At 38.4% G+C, this 17,477-nt stretch overlaps 1 protein-coding gene across 4 annotated transcripts in view; it reads left to right on the forward strand.

Moving 5' to 3' along the window:
• The window catches only part of LOC114248787 (uncharacterized), a 28,855-nt gene that overhangs the window by 1,899 nt on the left and 9,479 nt on the right, over nucleotides 1-17,477 (forward strand). For 2 of the 4 annotated variants that reach the window (XM_028182204.2, XM_028182206.2), the window contains exons 5-18: nucleotides 851-2,526; nucleotides 4,165-4,238; nucleotides 4,605-4,825; nucleotides 5,697-5,844; nucleotides 6,555-6,653; nucleotides 9,026-9,183; nucleotides 10,922-11,105; nucleotides 11,470-11,594; nucleotides 12,527-12,646; nucleotides 13,518-13,639; nucleotides 14,291-14,400; nucleotides 15,153-15,267; nucleotides 16,140-16,326; nucleotides 17,148-17,355. In XM_028182204.2, coding sequence (XP_028038005.2) covers nucleotides 851-2,526; nucleotides 4,165-4,238; nucleotides 4,605-4,825; nucleotides 5,697-5,844; nucleotides 6,555-6,653; nucleotides 9,026-9,183; nucleotides 10,922-11,105; nucleotides 11,470-11,594; nucleotides 12,527-12,646; nucleotides 13,518-13,639; nucleotides 14,291-14,400; nucleotides 15,153-15,267; nucleotides 16,140-16,326; nucleotides 17,148-17,355 — 3,547 coding nt within the window. The remainder of the gene's footprint in view (nucleotides 1-850; nucleotides 2,527-4,164; nucleotides 4,239-4,604; nucleotides 4,826-5,696; nucleotides 5,845-6,554; nucleotides 6,654-9,025; nucleotides 9,184-10,921; nucleotides 11,106-11,469; nucleotides 11,595-12,526; nucleotides 12,647-13,517; nucleotides 13,640-14,290; nucleotides 14,401-15,152; nucleotides 15,268-16,139; nucleotides 16,327-17,147; nucleotides 17,356-17,477) is intronic. The other 2 variants (XM_028182205.2, XM_089732135.1) reach the window with 1 other exon arrangement.

Consider the following 17,477-nt stretch of genomic DNA (forward strand, 5'->3'; position numbering starts at 1 on the left):
AATTTCCCAATTGTCAAGATTTGAGTGGTTGTTCTGTTAATTGACAGCTAGCTTCTTTATAAGGATATTATGAAAGGATATTATGATGAATTACAATTACAATAAAATCAAAACAGATTGCAAAACTAAAACTAAATTGATTGTACTAGATGATATAGAAAGTAAAATGCAATAATTAGAGTAGCTATTAGATTATGATACACTATAAATTCATTAGTTATTAACACTGAATATTGCATGCCTAGACTGGCACAGTTTTTAAATTACCTCTTTATCTGTTACTCTTCTCATATAATTCGGGGTTTGTCCACTGGCTTGTGGCTGCTATCAGATCCAGTTACAAGTCAATTGGTGTACAAAGTGGTTTAGGGTAATCACATCCTTGATTGATTTGGTGTTGCACGGAGGGTCATGGGTTCGATTCCCACAAGAGGCAAATATTCGTGTGATGAACAGGTTTGTTTGGTCTTAATATGGGTGCTTATTATGTAGTGTGTATATTAGTATTTAAAAAAAACTTATATAAGTATAATATGTCAGTCTATGGTTGTCATCACACAAAGAATCCTAATTTGGGGCTAGATGAGCGTGCATGACTTGTTCCTGGTATTTATTATTATTATTATTATTTACATTCATCATGAATAATAAGAGGCAATTGTACATTCTGTGATTTACTAAAATTGAAAAAAAAAAGCCCCACTTACTTAATTATCTTTTTAAAATTGAATGTTGATTGAAATATTTTTTATTTCATTATTCATCAATATTTTAAAATAGGGATAGTAATTTAAAAAATAAACAAATCTTGATTTTATGATTTTTCATACATTTAAGTTTTCTTATTCAGAAAGAAAAGCCTGAATCCTATGAAGAAGAAAACGAGGAAGAGTTTCTCAGTCCAGAATCTGAAACAGATGCAGAAACGGATGATAAAAATGATGAAGAAGAAAATGATGAAAAATGTATAACAGAAGTAGAAAAAGATAAAACTGCAGAAGTAGAAAAAGATAAAACTACAGAAGTAGAAAAAGATAAAGGTACAGAAGTAGAAAAAGATAAAAGTACAGAGGTAGAAACTTCAAAGAGCAATGAAGAATTTAGTATTGTAACAGAAGAAAATGTTGAGTCCACTAATGAAGAAGTTAACCAAGAACAGAAAGAAGAACCTACTCCCGAGGAACAATTTCGAGAAGTAAATGAGGCTCATCCTCCAGAAGAATCCTCAAATACAGAAGAGTTTCCAAAGGAGACTGTAGATGATATTGTAGAAAAAGAACTTATAGAAAAATCTGAAAAAGAACAACAAGAAGATGATAGAAATCTAGAAAATAAAGAAGAAGTTGGAGAGACCATTGAAGAACCAGTTATGGTAATTACTGGTGAAGGTAACGGAGCAGATTGTGAAGGTTTATGTGAAGAACTCAAGTATTTTAGTGAAGAGGATTCGGATTATGATAAAATATATTCTGATATAGTTGACTGTATAGACAGACATAGTGATTTTGATAGCTCATACTTTTATGGAGATGAAATAGTAGAAGAATTTATGTATTTTTATGGGGAAGGTTCAGGTTTCGATAATTGCACTGGTAACCCTGAGGTCGAACATACTAACAGTGCAGAAGACAACACCGACATTGACGAAGATGCAGAAGAATGTGTTAACGGTGAACATGAAGATAATTCTAGTGATACTAAAATAAGTAAAGATGTAAATTTAAAAAGTTGTGTACCCTCATTGACTAACAGATCTCTGAAGAAACAATCTAATGATACCGCTGAAGTATTAAAATCTGACCCTAAGAAACATTGCATTAGAGATTTAGAAAAACCTGATATTTCTGATACAGTACCTAATGAAAACAGCGCTAACACAAATATAAACGAAAATAATGATACTGAAATTGTTACTAAAGACAGCATTAAGAAAGTGAAAGGTAGAAATAAGTTTAAAAAGAAAGCTGGGCTTAGGAAATCAAGCATAAAAGAAAGTATAAGTTGTGTTCCTGAAACTGACAATGGACATGATGTTAAATCAATCATTGAAAAGAGGAAAAACAGTGTGTCATCAGAAGATCAAGAGGGCAATACTGACAATGAACGGGATAAAAGTCCAGAAAAAGGGGAAAAAGCGGAAGACGATTTACCTACAAAAAAATTACGCTTAGAAATGACACCAGAAACTGATGGAAATATAACACATTCCAAGGAAAACGAGTCGGATAGTATAAATAACAGTATAGAAAAAGACAGTATCAATTCTATAAGCCAGCGGAAGAAGATAAAAGCTATAAAAGGGAAATTTAAAAGGAAAATAAAAATTAAAAATAGCACTGTAAATAAATCTGAAGAGGATAGAAAGGTTAGTGATAAAAAGGGTAAATCATTAAAGAGATCAATCTTGGAAGCTACAATCAGTGATAAAGACAAAACAGAATCTCAGAGTGACAGTGATGAAGACATACCAGTTGCTAGTGGTAAAAGATTGAAGACGAAACCAAAAAAACTTATCAAATCTACGAGGTTAGTGGATGTGCAAAGTTTCATGATTTATATTAATAAATTTAATAATAAATTATCGCTTTACTGTCAGTAGAGCGTATTTTAAGCCCTGGTATGTAGGTTCCACGGTGCATCAGTCATGCGTTCTGGTTAGAAGAGTGGGACAATTGAGACTTGATGTCCTAAGGTAGATAACTGTTGTCCACGGGCTTCAGTAACCATTTAGCGCCAGGTAGGCCGTAAAGCTCGTTCACTCTATGCGTGCATTCAAGGAAACTAGTAAAATAATAGATGTCTCATGATTTAGTCCTCGTTACTACCTTAAAATAAACGGTAAACAATAATTAATTGCGAATCTGTGTATCGGCTGGCTTGTCATATGGAGTGCAATGGTAACAATCACCAGCACTATAATAATTTGGATTTAGTTTCCGGAAAGATTAGTTTTCATCGATTTAGTCGCTCGCGAGCTTTATGCATAGAGTTTGGAAACATTCGAAGTCGTCATGGCCTAAAGGGTAAGACGCTCGGTGCGTTAGTTTCAAGCGATGCTACTGCGCCGGTGTTCGAATCACGCATATAGAACAAAAAAAAAGTATAAAAAAATACGTGGTAGTTCAAGAATTGTTTCCAGGGTGAACGAATAACATGCTGTAATAAAAAGAATATAGTAAATATAATAAAAACCAAAAATTATAATATGCGTTAGTAGTTCGCGGTAGGGCGTCTTGTGACCCCGCACGGGTAGGCACCACTCTGCATTTCTTCTGCATTTTCGTGAAACAGTAATACGTTAGGTTCGGGCCGTCGCACTGTAAAACTGAGAACTGTCTTAGAAGACTTAGAACTATGTCTCAAGGTGGGTGGCAACATTTGCGTTATGGATGTGAATGGGCTCCGGTATCCACTCAACACCAGGTGGGGTGTAAGGTGCTCCACACATCAAAGACATAAAAAACAATGAACCCATGGCACTCGAGTGCTGTTTTGCAGTATTTACTCCGTCGTTACGGATCCTCCAGATCAATTAACGGTGCTTTTAGGTACCTCAAGCACTGGTCACCGTCCACGCCGAACCCGTCGCTTGCGACGAAGGGTTCTGCACGTAAATAAACCCATAGACAATCCATTGAGTTTCTCGCCGGATCTTCTCAGTGGGTCGCGTTTTCAATCCGGTGGTAGATTCTGCGAAGCACGGCTCTTGCTAGGGCCAGTGTTTGCAACACTCCCGGTTTGAGCCCCGTGAGCTCACCTACTAGTTCGGTAAATCTAGAATAACCCCTAAGGTTACTGGAATAGGTAAGAAAAAAAAACGTATTTACTCTATACACGACGATGTAGCGTTATTTCAAAATGAAACCAGACTTTTCATATGAGGATAATCGAAGTTATATCTATGATTTAATCTATTACAAACATCAGATTATAAAATCCTCTAATGTGAGACAGGCGTACTTTTGGTTAGCTTAGCAAACGTTTTCCGTTTTGTCATGAGTGGACATATATTATTAGCTTCGAAAATGGCTCCTGGAAATCTTGTTTAATCTATACCTAAATATGAACACCACGAGAACTGGTTATTTACTACTGACGTAGTCTACTCAGTAACACTTAATTGTAAAAACTTTTGTTGTATTGAATTAAACATTTACCTTGCAGAAAGAAAGTAGAAGCGAAACTGTTGGAAAAACATTCTAGTGATGAATCAGATGAAGAAACTCTATACAGCTTAGGTAAATTTGCTTTATTGACATTGTGGTAGGAATGTGTACCAATCAACCAACATTATGCATCAGGCGAACCACATGCTTGCTGCTTGCTGCATCTGAAGGCAATAAAATACAGAATTGATTAATCATATTAATTTTATAGTTGGTTTGGAGCTCATGTTAGTGGCTTGTCTATATATTCTTCCGTTATTTTATTTTTAACATGTAAAAAAAAACAGACATTAATTTAGTTAAAAGATAAAAATGTGATTTATAAAAGTGAACCATGACTTATTAATCTCCCCATCTACATTATAATAGTAACGTTAATTATTTGTTTACTATGTAAACAAATCGATATTGTATTACCACATTGACATGTGTTTTTAGCTGGCAAGAAATCGCCTCGTAAAATTGTTAAAAAGAAATTGAAAATTAAAGACAAACAGAAGGCCACCAAGTCCAAATCCCGTGGCGGTTCTGATGACGATGACGTGACTCCAGTGAGACAGTCCAGGCGTATAGCTCAACAGAAGATCAAAGAAGAGGCAGAGAGAAGGCACCAAGAGGAGGTGGCATTGCGAGAACTAAAATTAATACACAAGAAGAAGGTTTGTTGTTGCAGTTTTGGTGCTCTATTTTGTGTGATAATAATTATTTGGTAGCCTTCTCAAGGCACAGACATACCATACAGTTTTTGGTTTGGTCCAGTTGTTAAATGTTACTGGCCATAGACACTGCAGAAGTTGGTGGTTGATACCACAAGTCTTGAGACAGATCTCTTGAACCCGAGGTCTCCTAACATCTATAGATCGTCAAGTCCTACACACCCTGCGTTCCCATTAGGCGCTGGGACATCGTTTGAGGTTTGGTCCCCTGTTCGAAAAAAAAAAAAGTCTATTGAATCTACCTAAACCAATCCTGATCGTTCTAAATGACTTCTGTCAAAGCAAACCACCTCGTGGCATAGACAAGAGGTTGATGTAGAGACTACCCTACATTCTGTACTTTGAAACTTTATTGATTTTATGAGTTTGAATTTAATGTTACACCATTGTTCTTTCAATGTGGAATATCTTTGGGAACACACGTTGCCTATGTGCTTACTTTCGAAGCGTTATAAATAGGTACCGTTAAACAAAGGTTGTAGTTATTTATAAAAAATATTACAAAATGGTAATTAATATGCATGACACCTTTTTCTCATTTTGAAGCTCTTCAGTATGTCTGTTTGTATTTAAAAGTTTTAAAAGTTTGTAGTATTTAAAATATGTTTAAATTCAGAGTAGATGTATGTAATGAAGTTTATCCAATAAAACATGAATCCCAGTGCCTATTTATTAGTATGTAGTAAGTACTAGAAAAATATTGTACTTTTCAACACAATTGAAACAATAATTAACACAATTGAAATCGCGACATAAACTATTTATGTGAAATAGTGAATTGAGAACTTTTGATTGCAATGCATATTGTTGTCAGAAGGAAGATGAAGACGAAGAGGAGTGGGTGGCGAGTGACGTCAGCAGCCCTCGCGTGAGACGCTGGTCGGGCTCCGCGTCCGACGAGCCCAGCCCCGACTCCGACTCCGATGAACCACTCTTCGATCAGCCTCCAGAGGAACCTGACTGTGAGCTTTTGATACTAGTTACAACGCACTAGACTAGCGGACATTTATGTAGATCTCGGTAATTATTGTCAACAACTCATAATGTGATCTAAGTGGTCTCTGATCATAGAATTGTGCGGCTCGCTACCAATACTTACGTTGGAGCTCGCTCGGATCCGCAGTTGCCGCTACTCACTAGCCAGTCCGGCGGCTGGGTGGCAAATAATTGACATTGATAGCTTCTTTACCATTATGTCCAGTGACCGACTTAGTAGAGTCTACGGGCCTTCATACCTCATTATCGCTGAGTCCACTACAAACTCTTAAATTTCGGAGTTCCATCCATTTGACCTTATTCATTGGACAAATGTTTCTTTGAGCTACCAGAAACTTATATTATTTAAGTATCAGACCTCAAATTTATCAATAGGGTGCTTAATGCAACTAGGAAGCCTGAGTACCAAAATGCTTGTCGCCTGCACACGCGGTATCCGATATGTTGTATTCCGGCGGGTATTACTATCTCGATTCACGGAGAAATTTAATATAGTTTTAATAAAAATTTCTCATCATCCTCAAAATTGATATTTATAAAAAAACAGATTACTGCTCAAATTTCCTTTTTTTTTTTTAAAAAGGTTCGTCTGAAATAAGTGTTTTTCGAAGTTTAAGCGTGAATTGGGAATATTCGAATAGTAAATTCGAAAAGTGAAATGTTCCATTGATTTCAGTGAATTTCGACAAATCTGACCACGAGTTCTCACCTGAATCCGACTTGGAGAGCGGAGAGCCCGTCGAACCCACAAAAAGGGCAAGGACGTTACAGGAAGGTAAGCAATTATAATATTTTGTTGTTTAAACTTTAAATATTTAGTAAAAGTAAATTCACTTTACGGTAAATAAAAGTACCTTTATGTAAAAGTAACATGGAAGTAGTTATCTTCGCCCACTGAACTATGAGCCAACACTGTACTATGTAATGTGTTCTGTACGTTTTTGTACAGAAATATGTTGCGTTTGCTGCTGGAAAGACACCTTTTGTAGAATATTTATATTGACAGCCTTCTTGACCCGCACCAAGAGTTCAGTGTGCTTAGTGCGAGTTTTTTTAACGTTCTCGATAGCGTGAAAGTTAACTCAAATTTGTATGGAGTCGGAACGTTTGCCTACGTTTCCGCTAGGGGCGCTGCTCTAACTGCATACAAGAGTTAACTTTTACGCTATCGAGAACGTTAATAGACTCGCACTAAACACACCTATATAGTTCGATTTTTGATGGGGTCGTTGAACATTATTAGGTATTCAGGGTTTAAGTGTATTTAGTGTAAAGTGTATATATATTATTACCGACCAGAATGAGGTAGTTAAAAAAAAGGAAATAAATTACACAAAACTGGCCTAATTATATTTCACTGAATTAACTAACACTTCTAACAAAATGATTTCAATCTACTGTTAACGAAACATGTTAAAATTACACAAGTCCCAAACATGTTTCAACAAGAACCGCACACACGAACGCCACGCACAAAAAAGAGGCAAAGGCGCAACGAGGGATCGTTTTTATAGTTTAGCGCTGGCTCTCGGTCGGGGGTTGCCTGGGTTCGGTAACAATATCTTATACTAGCCGTACTCGTCCGCTTCGCTGGGCATTTAAAATTTACATTATTATTTATTGTCATTATTATTAGGGAGTCCAACATTAGCCTACTTTTAGCCTAATTTTTCTAATGAAATACGTACTCAACAAATGTTCACGATTGACTTCCACGGTGAAGGAATAACATCGTGCAATAAAAATCAAACCCGCAAAATTATAATTTGCGTAATTACTGGTGGTAGGACCTCTTGTGAGTCCGCACGGGTAGGTACCACCGCCCCGCCTATTTCTGCCGTGAAGCAGTAATGCGTTTCGGTTTGAAGGGTGGGGCAGCCGTTGTGACTATACTTGAGACCTTAGAACTATATCTCAAGGTGTGTGGCGCATTTACGTTGTAGATGTCTATGGGCTCCAGTAACCACTTAACACCAGGTGGGCTGTGAGCTCGTCCACACATATATGCAATAAAAAAAAAAAAAAAAAAAAAAGCCTATCCATTAAGTACATGTATTTTCTACATGGATACCAAGTTTCAAGTCAATCGGATGCACGGTTCAGTAGTTATAACGGAACATCTGTAAAAACCACTGTAGATTTATATATTAGTATAGATGAGTCGTCTATTATCAAAGGTGGCAATCTGTGCATTTGGACAAAAAAAAATTATTGATATTTCAATACAGATTGATTTGAATATAATCGTCTCCTTCAAAGAATACGGTTCAAAACCTGCATTAAATAAAGGTTAATACTTAACCTGTTATTTATCTAAGATGTCGTTCAGAAGAGTTTTGTGACTGCCAATGGAATACAAAGTCAAAAATTCGTTTTTCTGATTTACCAATAATTATCCAAAAGTCACATTGCCGGCTTTGATAATAGTCGACTCAGATATGGTTTTGATATTGTAGAAAATTATGTGAAAATTCTTAGAACAGGAATTTTGAATACAGAATGTTTATTATTATTGGAGGTTTGTATTTTTACACGCTTTATATTAGCTTAACTTGTATGTATGCTTGTATAGTATAGATATGAGTACAATACAATTTGTAACTGACTCGTTTAGACGCGATTTTGACTCACTTTAAACGACCAGATTTCATTCAAGTAGGTAGGTGCATAATTTCATTCATGCGGTAAGCAGCGGCTTGGCTCTGCCCTTGGCATTGCTGAAGTCCATGGGCGACGGTAACCACTCACCATCAGGTGGGCCGTATGCTCGTCTGCCTACAAAGGCAATAAAAAAAAAAATATTCAAACTTTGTAGATTTATCGAGGACCGATGACAAGACAATATAAAAAAAATTGAAAAAATTGAAATTCAAATAAAAAATGGATAATAAATTTATATTGAAAATAGTGTAATAAATAAATTTTTTTATTGTAAAAAAAGCGTGGGGTGCATGGTGTTATTAGTTATAAATATTTTTCAGATAGATATGAGTAGAAGAATTATTATTTCAATAATATCTTAAAAAGCACCCTACGCTTTTTTTAAAATAAAATATATTTTACACTATTTTCAATTTTTTTGTTGAATTTTACATATAAAACGTGTTTTTTTAAACTACTATTTTGACATGGGATCTGTTGTTGTAGGTCAAGACGAAGGGTTCTGCAAGCGGTGCGGCAGCGGGGAGCAGCCCGAGTGGATCCTGCTGTGCGACCGCTGCGACGCCGGCTACCACGCCAGCTGCCTCAAGCCCATGCTGTTCGTGGTGCCCGAGGGAGACTGGTTCTGTCCTCAGTGCAACCACGTACGATAACGACTTATAAACTTAACTATACTTCTGGCAACATCGGTCACATTCATACTTCAATACTCGTGGTAGGACCTCTTGTGAGTCCGCGCGGGTGGGTACCACCACCCTGCCTATTTCTTCCGTCAACCAGTAATGCGTTTCGGTTTGAAGGGTAAGGCAGCCGTTGTAACTAGACTTGAGACCTTAGAACTTATATCTCAAGGTGGGTGGTGGATTTACGTCGTAGATGTCTATGGACTCCAGTAACCACTTAACACCAGGTGGGCTGTGAGCTCGTCCACCCATCTAAGCAATAAAAAAAAAATTAAAAAATAATATCACTGTCATTCCATTTCGTGGCTTCTGACGATACAAGAAATTTGAATGATGTAGCTCAATTTTACATGAATAAAATATATATAATGAAATATAAATAAAATAATAATAATGGATGTAACTTTTTTACTTATATAAAAGCTACATCATTCAGAATCTAAAATAATGAGAATATCATAAAATGGTTAGAAATAATTAATTTTTAGTCTGTCAATGTAATCAATTTTGTGATAGATATGAAAGAAATTGTTCAATTGTATGCAAATTATGAAACAAAATAAAATTACAATTAATATCGTTTAACACACATTTTTTTCAAGATAATATATTATTCTGAGCATGGATGCGAAAATAGTCGCAGTTCTGAGAAGAAGCGAACAAACAGCGCGCTTGTGCTTTGAAAAATTCTCCTGCAACTAATTAACATCAATTAAATATAATATAATTAATACAATTTAAAAAAACATGAATACAAAAGCAATTTAAGTAATGTCTATATCATTTATTATTAATTTAGTTTATATGAGATGAAGCCCCTGTGAGGTTTAATGCCAATAGAGCCCAGCGACTCCACATCGCATCTCTGTCGCGAGGGCTCAAACCAAGTCTCATTATTGAGCTTCATGCGAACGTCAGACAAAAGTACACATTCAATAAACACCGAGTACCATATTTAATTGCAAACAATAATTGAAGTGTCTGTTTGTAATATTGAAATAAACGCTATTTTCTACATGCATATTATTATGAACATATGAGTCGACTATTATCAAAGCCGGCAATGTGACTTTTGGGCAATGATTGGTAAATCAGAAAAACGAATTATTGACTTTGTATTCCATTGGCAGTCACAAAACTCTTCGGAACGACATCTTAGATAAATAACAGGTTAACTATTAACCTTTATTTAATGCAGGTTTTGAACCGTATTCTTTGAAGGAGACGATTATATTCAAATCAATCTGTATTGACATATCAATAAAAAACTTTTGTCCAAATGCACAGATTGCCACCTTTGATAATAGACGACTCATATATACAGTAATTATATCCACCAAAATAACATTTTTTACAATCTTTGGCTGGCTGTCTGTCTGTTTGTTTGTTCCGGCTAATCTCTCGAACGACTGGACCGATTTTGACGAGACTTTCACTGATAGGTAGCTGATGATATAAGGAGTAACTTAGGCTAATTTTTTTAGACTAGCTTCGCCCCGCGGCTTCACGCGCGTTACGAAAATAAGCGCGGGTAACATCGCGAGACTCAGCAATCAATAATAAAATTTAATGTTTCCGAAGCGAAGGCGAAGGCGAAGCGAGGACGGGTCGCTAGTAAAAAATAAATTTTCCACTTAATTAACAAATCGAATTATAATATTTTAGGGTGAAACAATAATAGCTATTTAATTATTAACAGGAAAAACTAATAGAATCATTAGAACTTGAATTAGTGAAGTACGATGAACTGATGGTACTAGTCGAAGAGGAAAGGGCCAGAAAGAAGGCGGAACTGAAAGAGAAAGCGGTAGCGGACGCTGAAGCGGGAGCGGTCCGCGAGTCCGACAAGCGGCCGGACAAGCGGGACCAGGACTCGGAGTCGGGTACGTCAGCCACTTCCTGCTCCCCACCACCCATTCACATTCATTTTACTGTTCTAATTTTTTTCATTAATGCATTGTGTCTTTTTTTGTTATTGAAATATTTGAAAGATAAACTATTTAAAGGAAAATTCTAGAGGCGTTATAGCTAGCTAGTTGCCGCCATCAGTCGAAAGTTGACTTTCCTTGTGAATTAATTTTGTTTAGTGTAAATAATGTTTTCTATGATTGTGTGATAAATTAATATGTTGATATAAAATAAAGTATGTATGTATTGTTGTGTAGTGTAATTATAAAATAAATAAATAAATACATGTGAGTCACTCACACTGCAGAGTGGTTGTTGAAGGTGTTGTTGTGTTTACAGAGGAGAGCAGCAGCAGCTGGTCGTCGTCGTCGTCGGGCGCCGTGTACCGGCTGCGGGCGCGCCGCCAGCTGCCCGTCAGCTACCGGAGCCAGGAGTACGACAGGCTCATCTCCACAGCCATTAAGGTCGGTCATCCCTTGTGTCTGCGGAGCGGCCACGGGGGCTCGCTGAGGTCTCATTGGGAATCGGTCAGTCTGACCCTTCACGTAGGCAATTGCCAGTGATGATCAGTGTGCTTAGTGCGAGTTTTTTAACGTTTTTTAAAATTTGTATGCAGTTGGAACAGCGCCCCTAGCGGCAAATGTAGGTAAACGTTTCAACTCCATTCGAATTTGAGTTAACTTTTACGCTATCGAGAACGTTAAAAACTCGCACTAAGCATGTTGTATTTAAAAATTAATTATCCGGAGCCCGCACACTCGCTGTCAGTGAGCACTCGTCCTGCGACGATACGACCTGCCGTTAGTAATTACACGAATTTGTTTATTGTTGCATGTTTGATTTTAGTTGTTGCATTATGCACAATATTGAACTTGAACTCGTAATTAGAAGAAATCTCATTCTCGTCAGTTTAATTCAACTGTTAGTTTAGTTGGGGGCCCGGCCTAAAATGGAACTGCAGCCATTATAATTTTGTTATTGAAATATAATATTATTGGCTTTAGAGATTTGTAGTAGCTACTAAAGGGGACATGTCCTTCATTGATAAAGTTAATTATAGTAATTACTAACTGTACCCATCCACTTCGCTGGGCATTTAAAATTATCATTATTTCTCACTCCCACAAAGATTCTCATCATGAACGTCCCCGCAACTGGTGTAGGGAGTCCAACACTTATATAAACATGAGCCTATCCATTAATAACGTGTATTTTCTACATGGATACCAAGTATCAAGTCAATCGGATGCATGGTTCGGTAGTTATAATGGAACATCGTAAAAATCACTATAGATTTGTATATTAGTAATTATTACTGATTTGAGCCCACCTCGGGGTGCGCATACCGGCGGCGACAAGGCACGCCATGGCTTCATAGTGTGTGGTTTCCGCACAGGAGGAGTACGTGGAGCCGACCACGAGCGCCGGGAACCAGGGTCGGGGGAAGGACATCTCCACCATCATCGAAGCTGCTGAGGAAGAGAAGCTGAAGGCGGAGCGCGAGGCCGTGGAACAGGTGAGCTCAACAATCTATATATCGACGCTTGGAAGGCAAACGTGACTAAGCGACAATAACTGCTTTGTACATAGATGATAGGCAATAACGATGCGGGCAAAAAATATATTTCTATGTCTATTAAAATCATTACAATCCTACAGCTAGATTCGTTAAAATATAATTATTTTCGGGTATTTCTCATGTATATTTTAAATTAATTTCAACTTTAAATTAGTCTACTGTAAAGTTCATGCATTGTCTCTTTGTCACGTTTGCCTTTCAAGCGTCGATATATAAAAATGAATTGCTGTTAAACTCGAGAGCGGCTGGACCGATTTAGCTAACTTTGGTCTTGAATTATTTGTGGAAGTCCAGAGAAGGTTTAAAAGGTAGATAAAAATATGAAAATGCTCGGAAATAAATAAATAAAACAATTTTTTTTGTCCTTTGATGTGTCCCCCGTCGGACAGATTCCTTTTGTTTGTTTTAAGTTTATTTTATACAAAAGTTTAGGTCTTTTATTTACCGATTGAGGCACTACGAAGTCTGCCGCGTCAGCTAGTACTAAACTATTTTGCGTGTCTCAACAAATCCACAGCGCTTCGTGCCAGGTTTTCTTTTTATTGCTTAGATGGGTGGACGAGCTGACAGCCCAGCTGGTGTTAAGTGGTTACTGGAGCCCATAGACATTTACGACGTAAATGCGCCACCCACCATGAAGTATAAGTTCTAAGGTCTCAAGTATAGTTACAACGGCTGCCCCACACCCTTCAAACTGAAACGCATTGCTGCTTTACGGCAGAAATAAGCAGGGTGGTGGTACCTACCCGCGCGGATGAGGTTCTACCACTAGTAGAAGAGTGTTAGTGAACCTTTAATATTGTTCCAGGGTAAACCTTTAGAATCGAAGAAGATGAAGAGGAAACAGCGCCGCAAGCCGAGGAAGCTGAACTCGCTCGACGTGCCTTCAGAGGACGACGACGAAACCGACGAAGACTTCAAAGATGTCGGGTACTTAGAGAGGGCTCTGTGTTGACACCCGCTGGCCTCCAGGAGCGATACGGAAGTGGGGTCACTTTAAATTGGCCCGAGGATTGGAAATACTTTTACGGCTCAATATCCTATTTTTTTAATTCAGACAACCACTTCCGTTACTCTATGCATTGTAAAACGAGTCAAGTATATCTCTCTTAAGTTAATTGTATTCTTAGAATTTGCTAAAGCTATACCAAAAGTGCCGGATGCCGGCTTGGCTGTTCCCCCTAGGATGACGGTAACCACTTACTGTCGCATTTAAGTTCTTTTGTATTCGAAGTAGCGACAGTGTGATCATAAAACATGGATACACGAGCATACGGCCCACCTGATGGTGAGTGGTTACCGTCGCCCATGGACTTCAGCAATGCCAGGGGCAGAGCCAAGCCGCTGCCTACCCACAGCCCACCTGATGTTAAGTGGGTACTGGAGCCCATAAACATTTACAACGTAAATGCGCCACCCACCTTGAGGTATAAGTTCTAAGATCTCAGTATAGTTACAACGGCTACCCCACTCTTCAGACCGAAATGCATTACTGCTTCACGGCAGAAATAGGCGGGGTGGTGGTACCTACCCGTGCGGACTCACAAGAGGTCCTACCACCAGTATGTTGATTGTTTACAGCATGGAATCCTCGTCAGAAGAGATATCGTCGTCGGCCGAGAGGGAGTCGACCGAATCTCGTTCGTCGGACTCACTGCCGATCAGAAGAACCGGTAGAACTGATAAGAAAGGTATTCATAAGCTTCATTCACACTTACTGTATACTGTAGTCTGGTAAGACGGTTAGTCTTACTGAATCTGATAAATTCAACGGGATAAATATGACGATGACTTTTAAGGAACTCTTGAGTCGAGACAAATATTTCCTGGTGTTAAAAACGGAAGATCAACTTTTTGCATAAACTGTTATCACAAAATATTTTGGGCGATTTTTGATAATTTTCCCAAATAATTACAATTTGTGTAACGGTGCTACGAATCTTTTTTATATTTATTTATTTTATTTATTTATTAGGCACACAATGGACATTACAAAGCTAAAAAGATACACAATAAGTAACAACAAGTAAAAAAAAATCTGACTTGTAACATAAGCCATGTGCGCACCACCAAACAAGACAAATGTGCTGAGTTCGTACACAATGTTCCTTGCCACTACTGGACAAAACAACACAATAACGAGAACCAATCTAACTTATAATATAAGGAAATAATTTTACACACAAGGAGAAAACATGTTGCCCCGACCCCAGGTGACTGGGAGAAGGCCAGGAGAATGAGAAGGGAGAATTGAATGGTGGGGCAGTCGTTGTAACTATACTGAGACCTATAAGAGAGAGACTTATATCTCAAGGCGGGTGGCGCATTTACGGTTGTAGATGTCTATGGGCTCCAGTAACCACTTAACACCAGGTGGGCTCATCCACCAATCTAAGCAATAAAAAAATATTAAAAAAATAAGTTTGCATGTGAACGTTTCCAGAACGTCCGAAACTGGTGGAGTCTTCTCCCGAAGTGAAGAAGAAGAAGAAGAAGGGCGTGTTCACGGACAGCTCCAGTGAGGCCGCCGAGCACAAGGAGTGGAAGGCTAAGAAAAAGTACGCGCTCTCTCTGTGTTCCGAGACTAGTGAACATCTATATATCTTCCTTTATAAAAACACTATAGTAGAATTATGTTGTCCGTGCAGTTTGGGTCATAAAAAATCGGAGCGGTGAAGCGAGTATTTCGCTCTCTCTTCCACTCACGAGCCTTATGGACGGGCATAGTGATAGTATATTTAATTTTGTCATTTTGTCACTAACCCAGTGATAAAAATGAAAGAAAAAATCACTAATCCGCAGCAGGTTAACGAGAACGGCAGAAATAAACACTTTGTAACTTTTCGGGATCTATTCTCATTTCAGTGAAAAAATTTAACACATTGTTTATAAAAACACGTGCAAATATTATTTTGAATAAATTCTGCCGTTTTGATACAAAACAAAGGAGTAGCCACTGTGTCACTAAAGAAATTCAGAGAACGAATGCATAAAAACACACTTCTCTTCGACATAATGTACAATTTGCAGGTAAGTACAAATGACTCATAACTCGACGAGTGAATTAACCCTCAGACACAGCCCACTGAGTTTCTCGCCGGATCTTCTCAGTGGGTCGCGCTTCCGATCCGGTGGTAGATTCTGCGAAGTACGACTTGCTAGGGCCAGTGCCCCGTGAGCTCACATACATATTAAGGCGAAGCTGAAATAGCCTCTCAAGGCTATCAGCATAGGTAGGAAAAAAAAATGTTATTTTATGACCATAAGTAAATATTCCGTACGTCAGTTTGAAGCTTTCACTAAGTCAATACATTAAAACGTCCTCTTCATTCTCTCGAAAAACCGAAGGTACCGTAGGAGGGTTGTCATCAGGCTGGTGGCGCTAGTGGTATCATTGTTACAGCTCAGTACATTATGTTGATTGTTCCAGATCGAAAGAGAAGCGTCGCGACCGCTCGAGGGGCGGCAAGAGTCGCAAGCGGCGCGGCAGCGGCGGCCGGGGCTCGGCGCGCGTGCTGTACGGCGGCCTGTCCGACCACGAGCCGGGCGCGCCCGCCGCACGCACGCGGCACCGCAAGATCGACTACACAGAGATGCCCAACACAGAGTCCGAGGAGGTCAGCCTCGCCCTCATTGTCTATACTAATATTATAAAGAGGAAAGATTTGTTTGTTTGTTTGTTTCGAATAGGCTCCGAAACTACTGGACCGATTTGAAAAATTCTTTTTCCATTAGAAGCCGACATTGTCCCTGATGAACATATACTACTTTTTTTTTTTTTTTTTTATATATATTTTTTTTGTTTCATGTGTGTTTTAATGTTTCCGAAGCGAAGCGAGGGCGGGTCGCTAGTACTAAATATATCGAGCCGAAACGAGCTCATAGTGTCTCGACAATGCTTTCAACATATACGATCAAGTTAACATGAAAAAAAGTCGTTATTAGCAATTTGATACAATTTTTTTATTTTTTTAACTGTTTGATGATAGCTGGATCGACGTACCGTAAAGCCGTTAAATTCAGCAGACATTAAATTCATTTCAAACAATACGAAAAAAAAAACTATTTTACTAGGAACAAGGCTCAAAAACTCAAAACAAGCCTTAACTCATTACAGATAATTGTAGATACTAAATTTCACTTTTACTACAAATACAAAAAGAAACTGTTTGATGTGCCGACACAAGCAGAGCGGCGTTGACGGAGTGTTTATATGCGTATTTTAATCAACTGACATCTCGTGACCTTTTTGAGTTGTATGAACTCGATTAAGCCGGACGCATCATCATGTTTGCTGCATTATCTATTAAGCTTTGCGTTGTTATCCAAATGTTTAATAAGATAAATGTAAACTTCGTCCCTCAAATTGCTGTCCATAGACTCCGGTATGTTTAAACAAAAACAAAATTGTAATATAAAGTTGTGTAACACGACCCAGGAGATGCACAAGTCGAGCGGCAAGCACATGCCGGATAGCTCGGACGAGTTCAAGCTGGAGGACTCGGAGGCGTCGTCGGACTCCGGGGACGACTCCCGCAAGCAGAGGGCGCTGGCCGACCTCATCCACAAGACTGCCGTCGTGCCCATCGAGAAGCTGCCCGACCACGTCGCCAAGGCCAAGGCCGAGGAGCTACAGAACCACCTCAGTGAGTTGCAACCGTTGCGATGTTGCGAGCGACACTAGATACCGGAAACCTACGTAGCATTCTGTGGCATTTTTATATCGACAGAAGAAAGCCGAAAATTGTCGTAATTTGAAAAACTCAAG

This window comes from Bombyx mandarina, chromosome 12 (assembly GCF_030267445.1).
Source record: "Bombyx mandarina strain Sakado chromosome 12, ASM3026744v2".
NCBI lineage: Eukaryota > Metazoa > Arthropoda > Insecta > Lepidoptera > Bombycidae > Bombyx > Bombyx mandarina.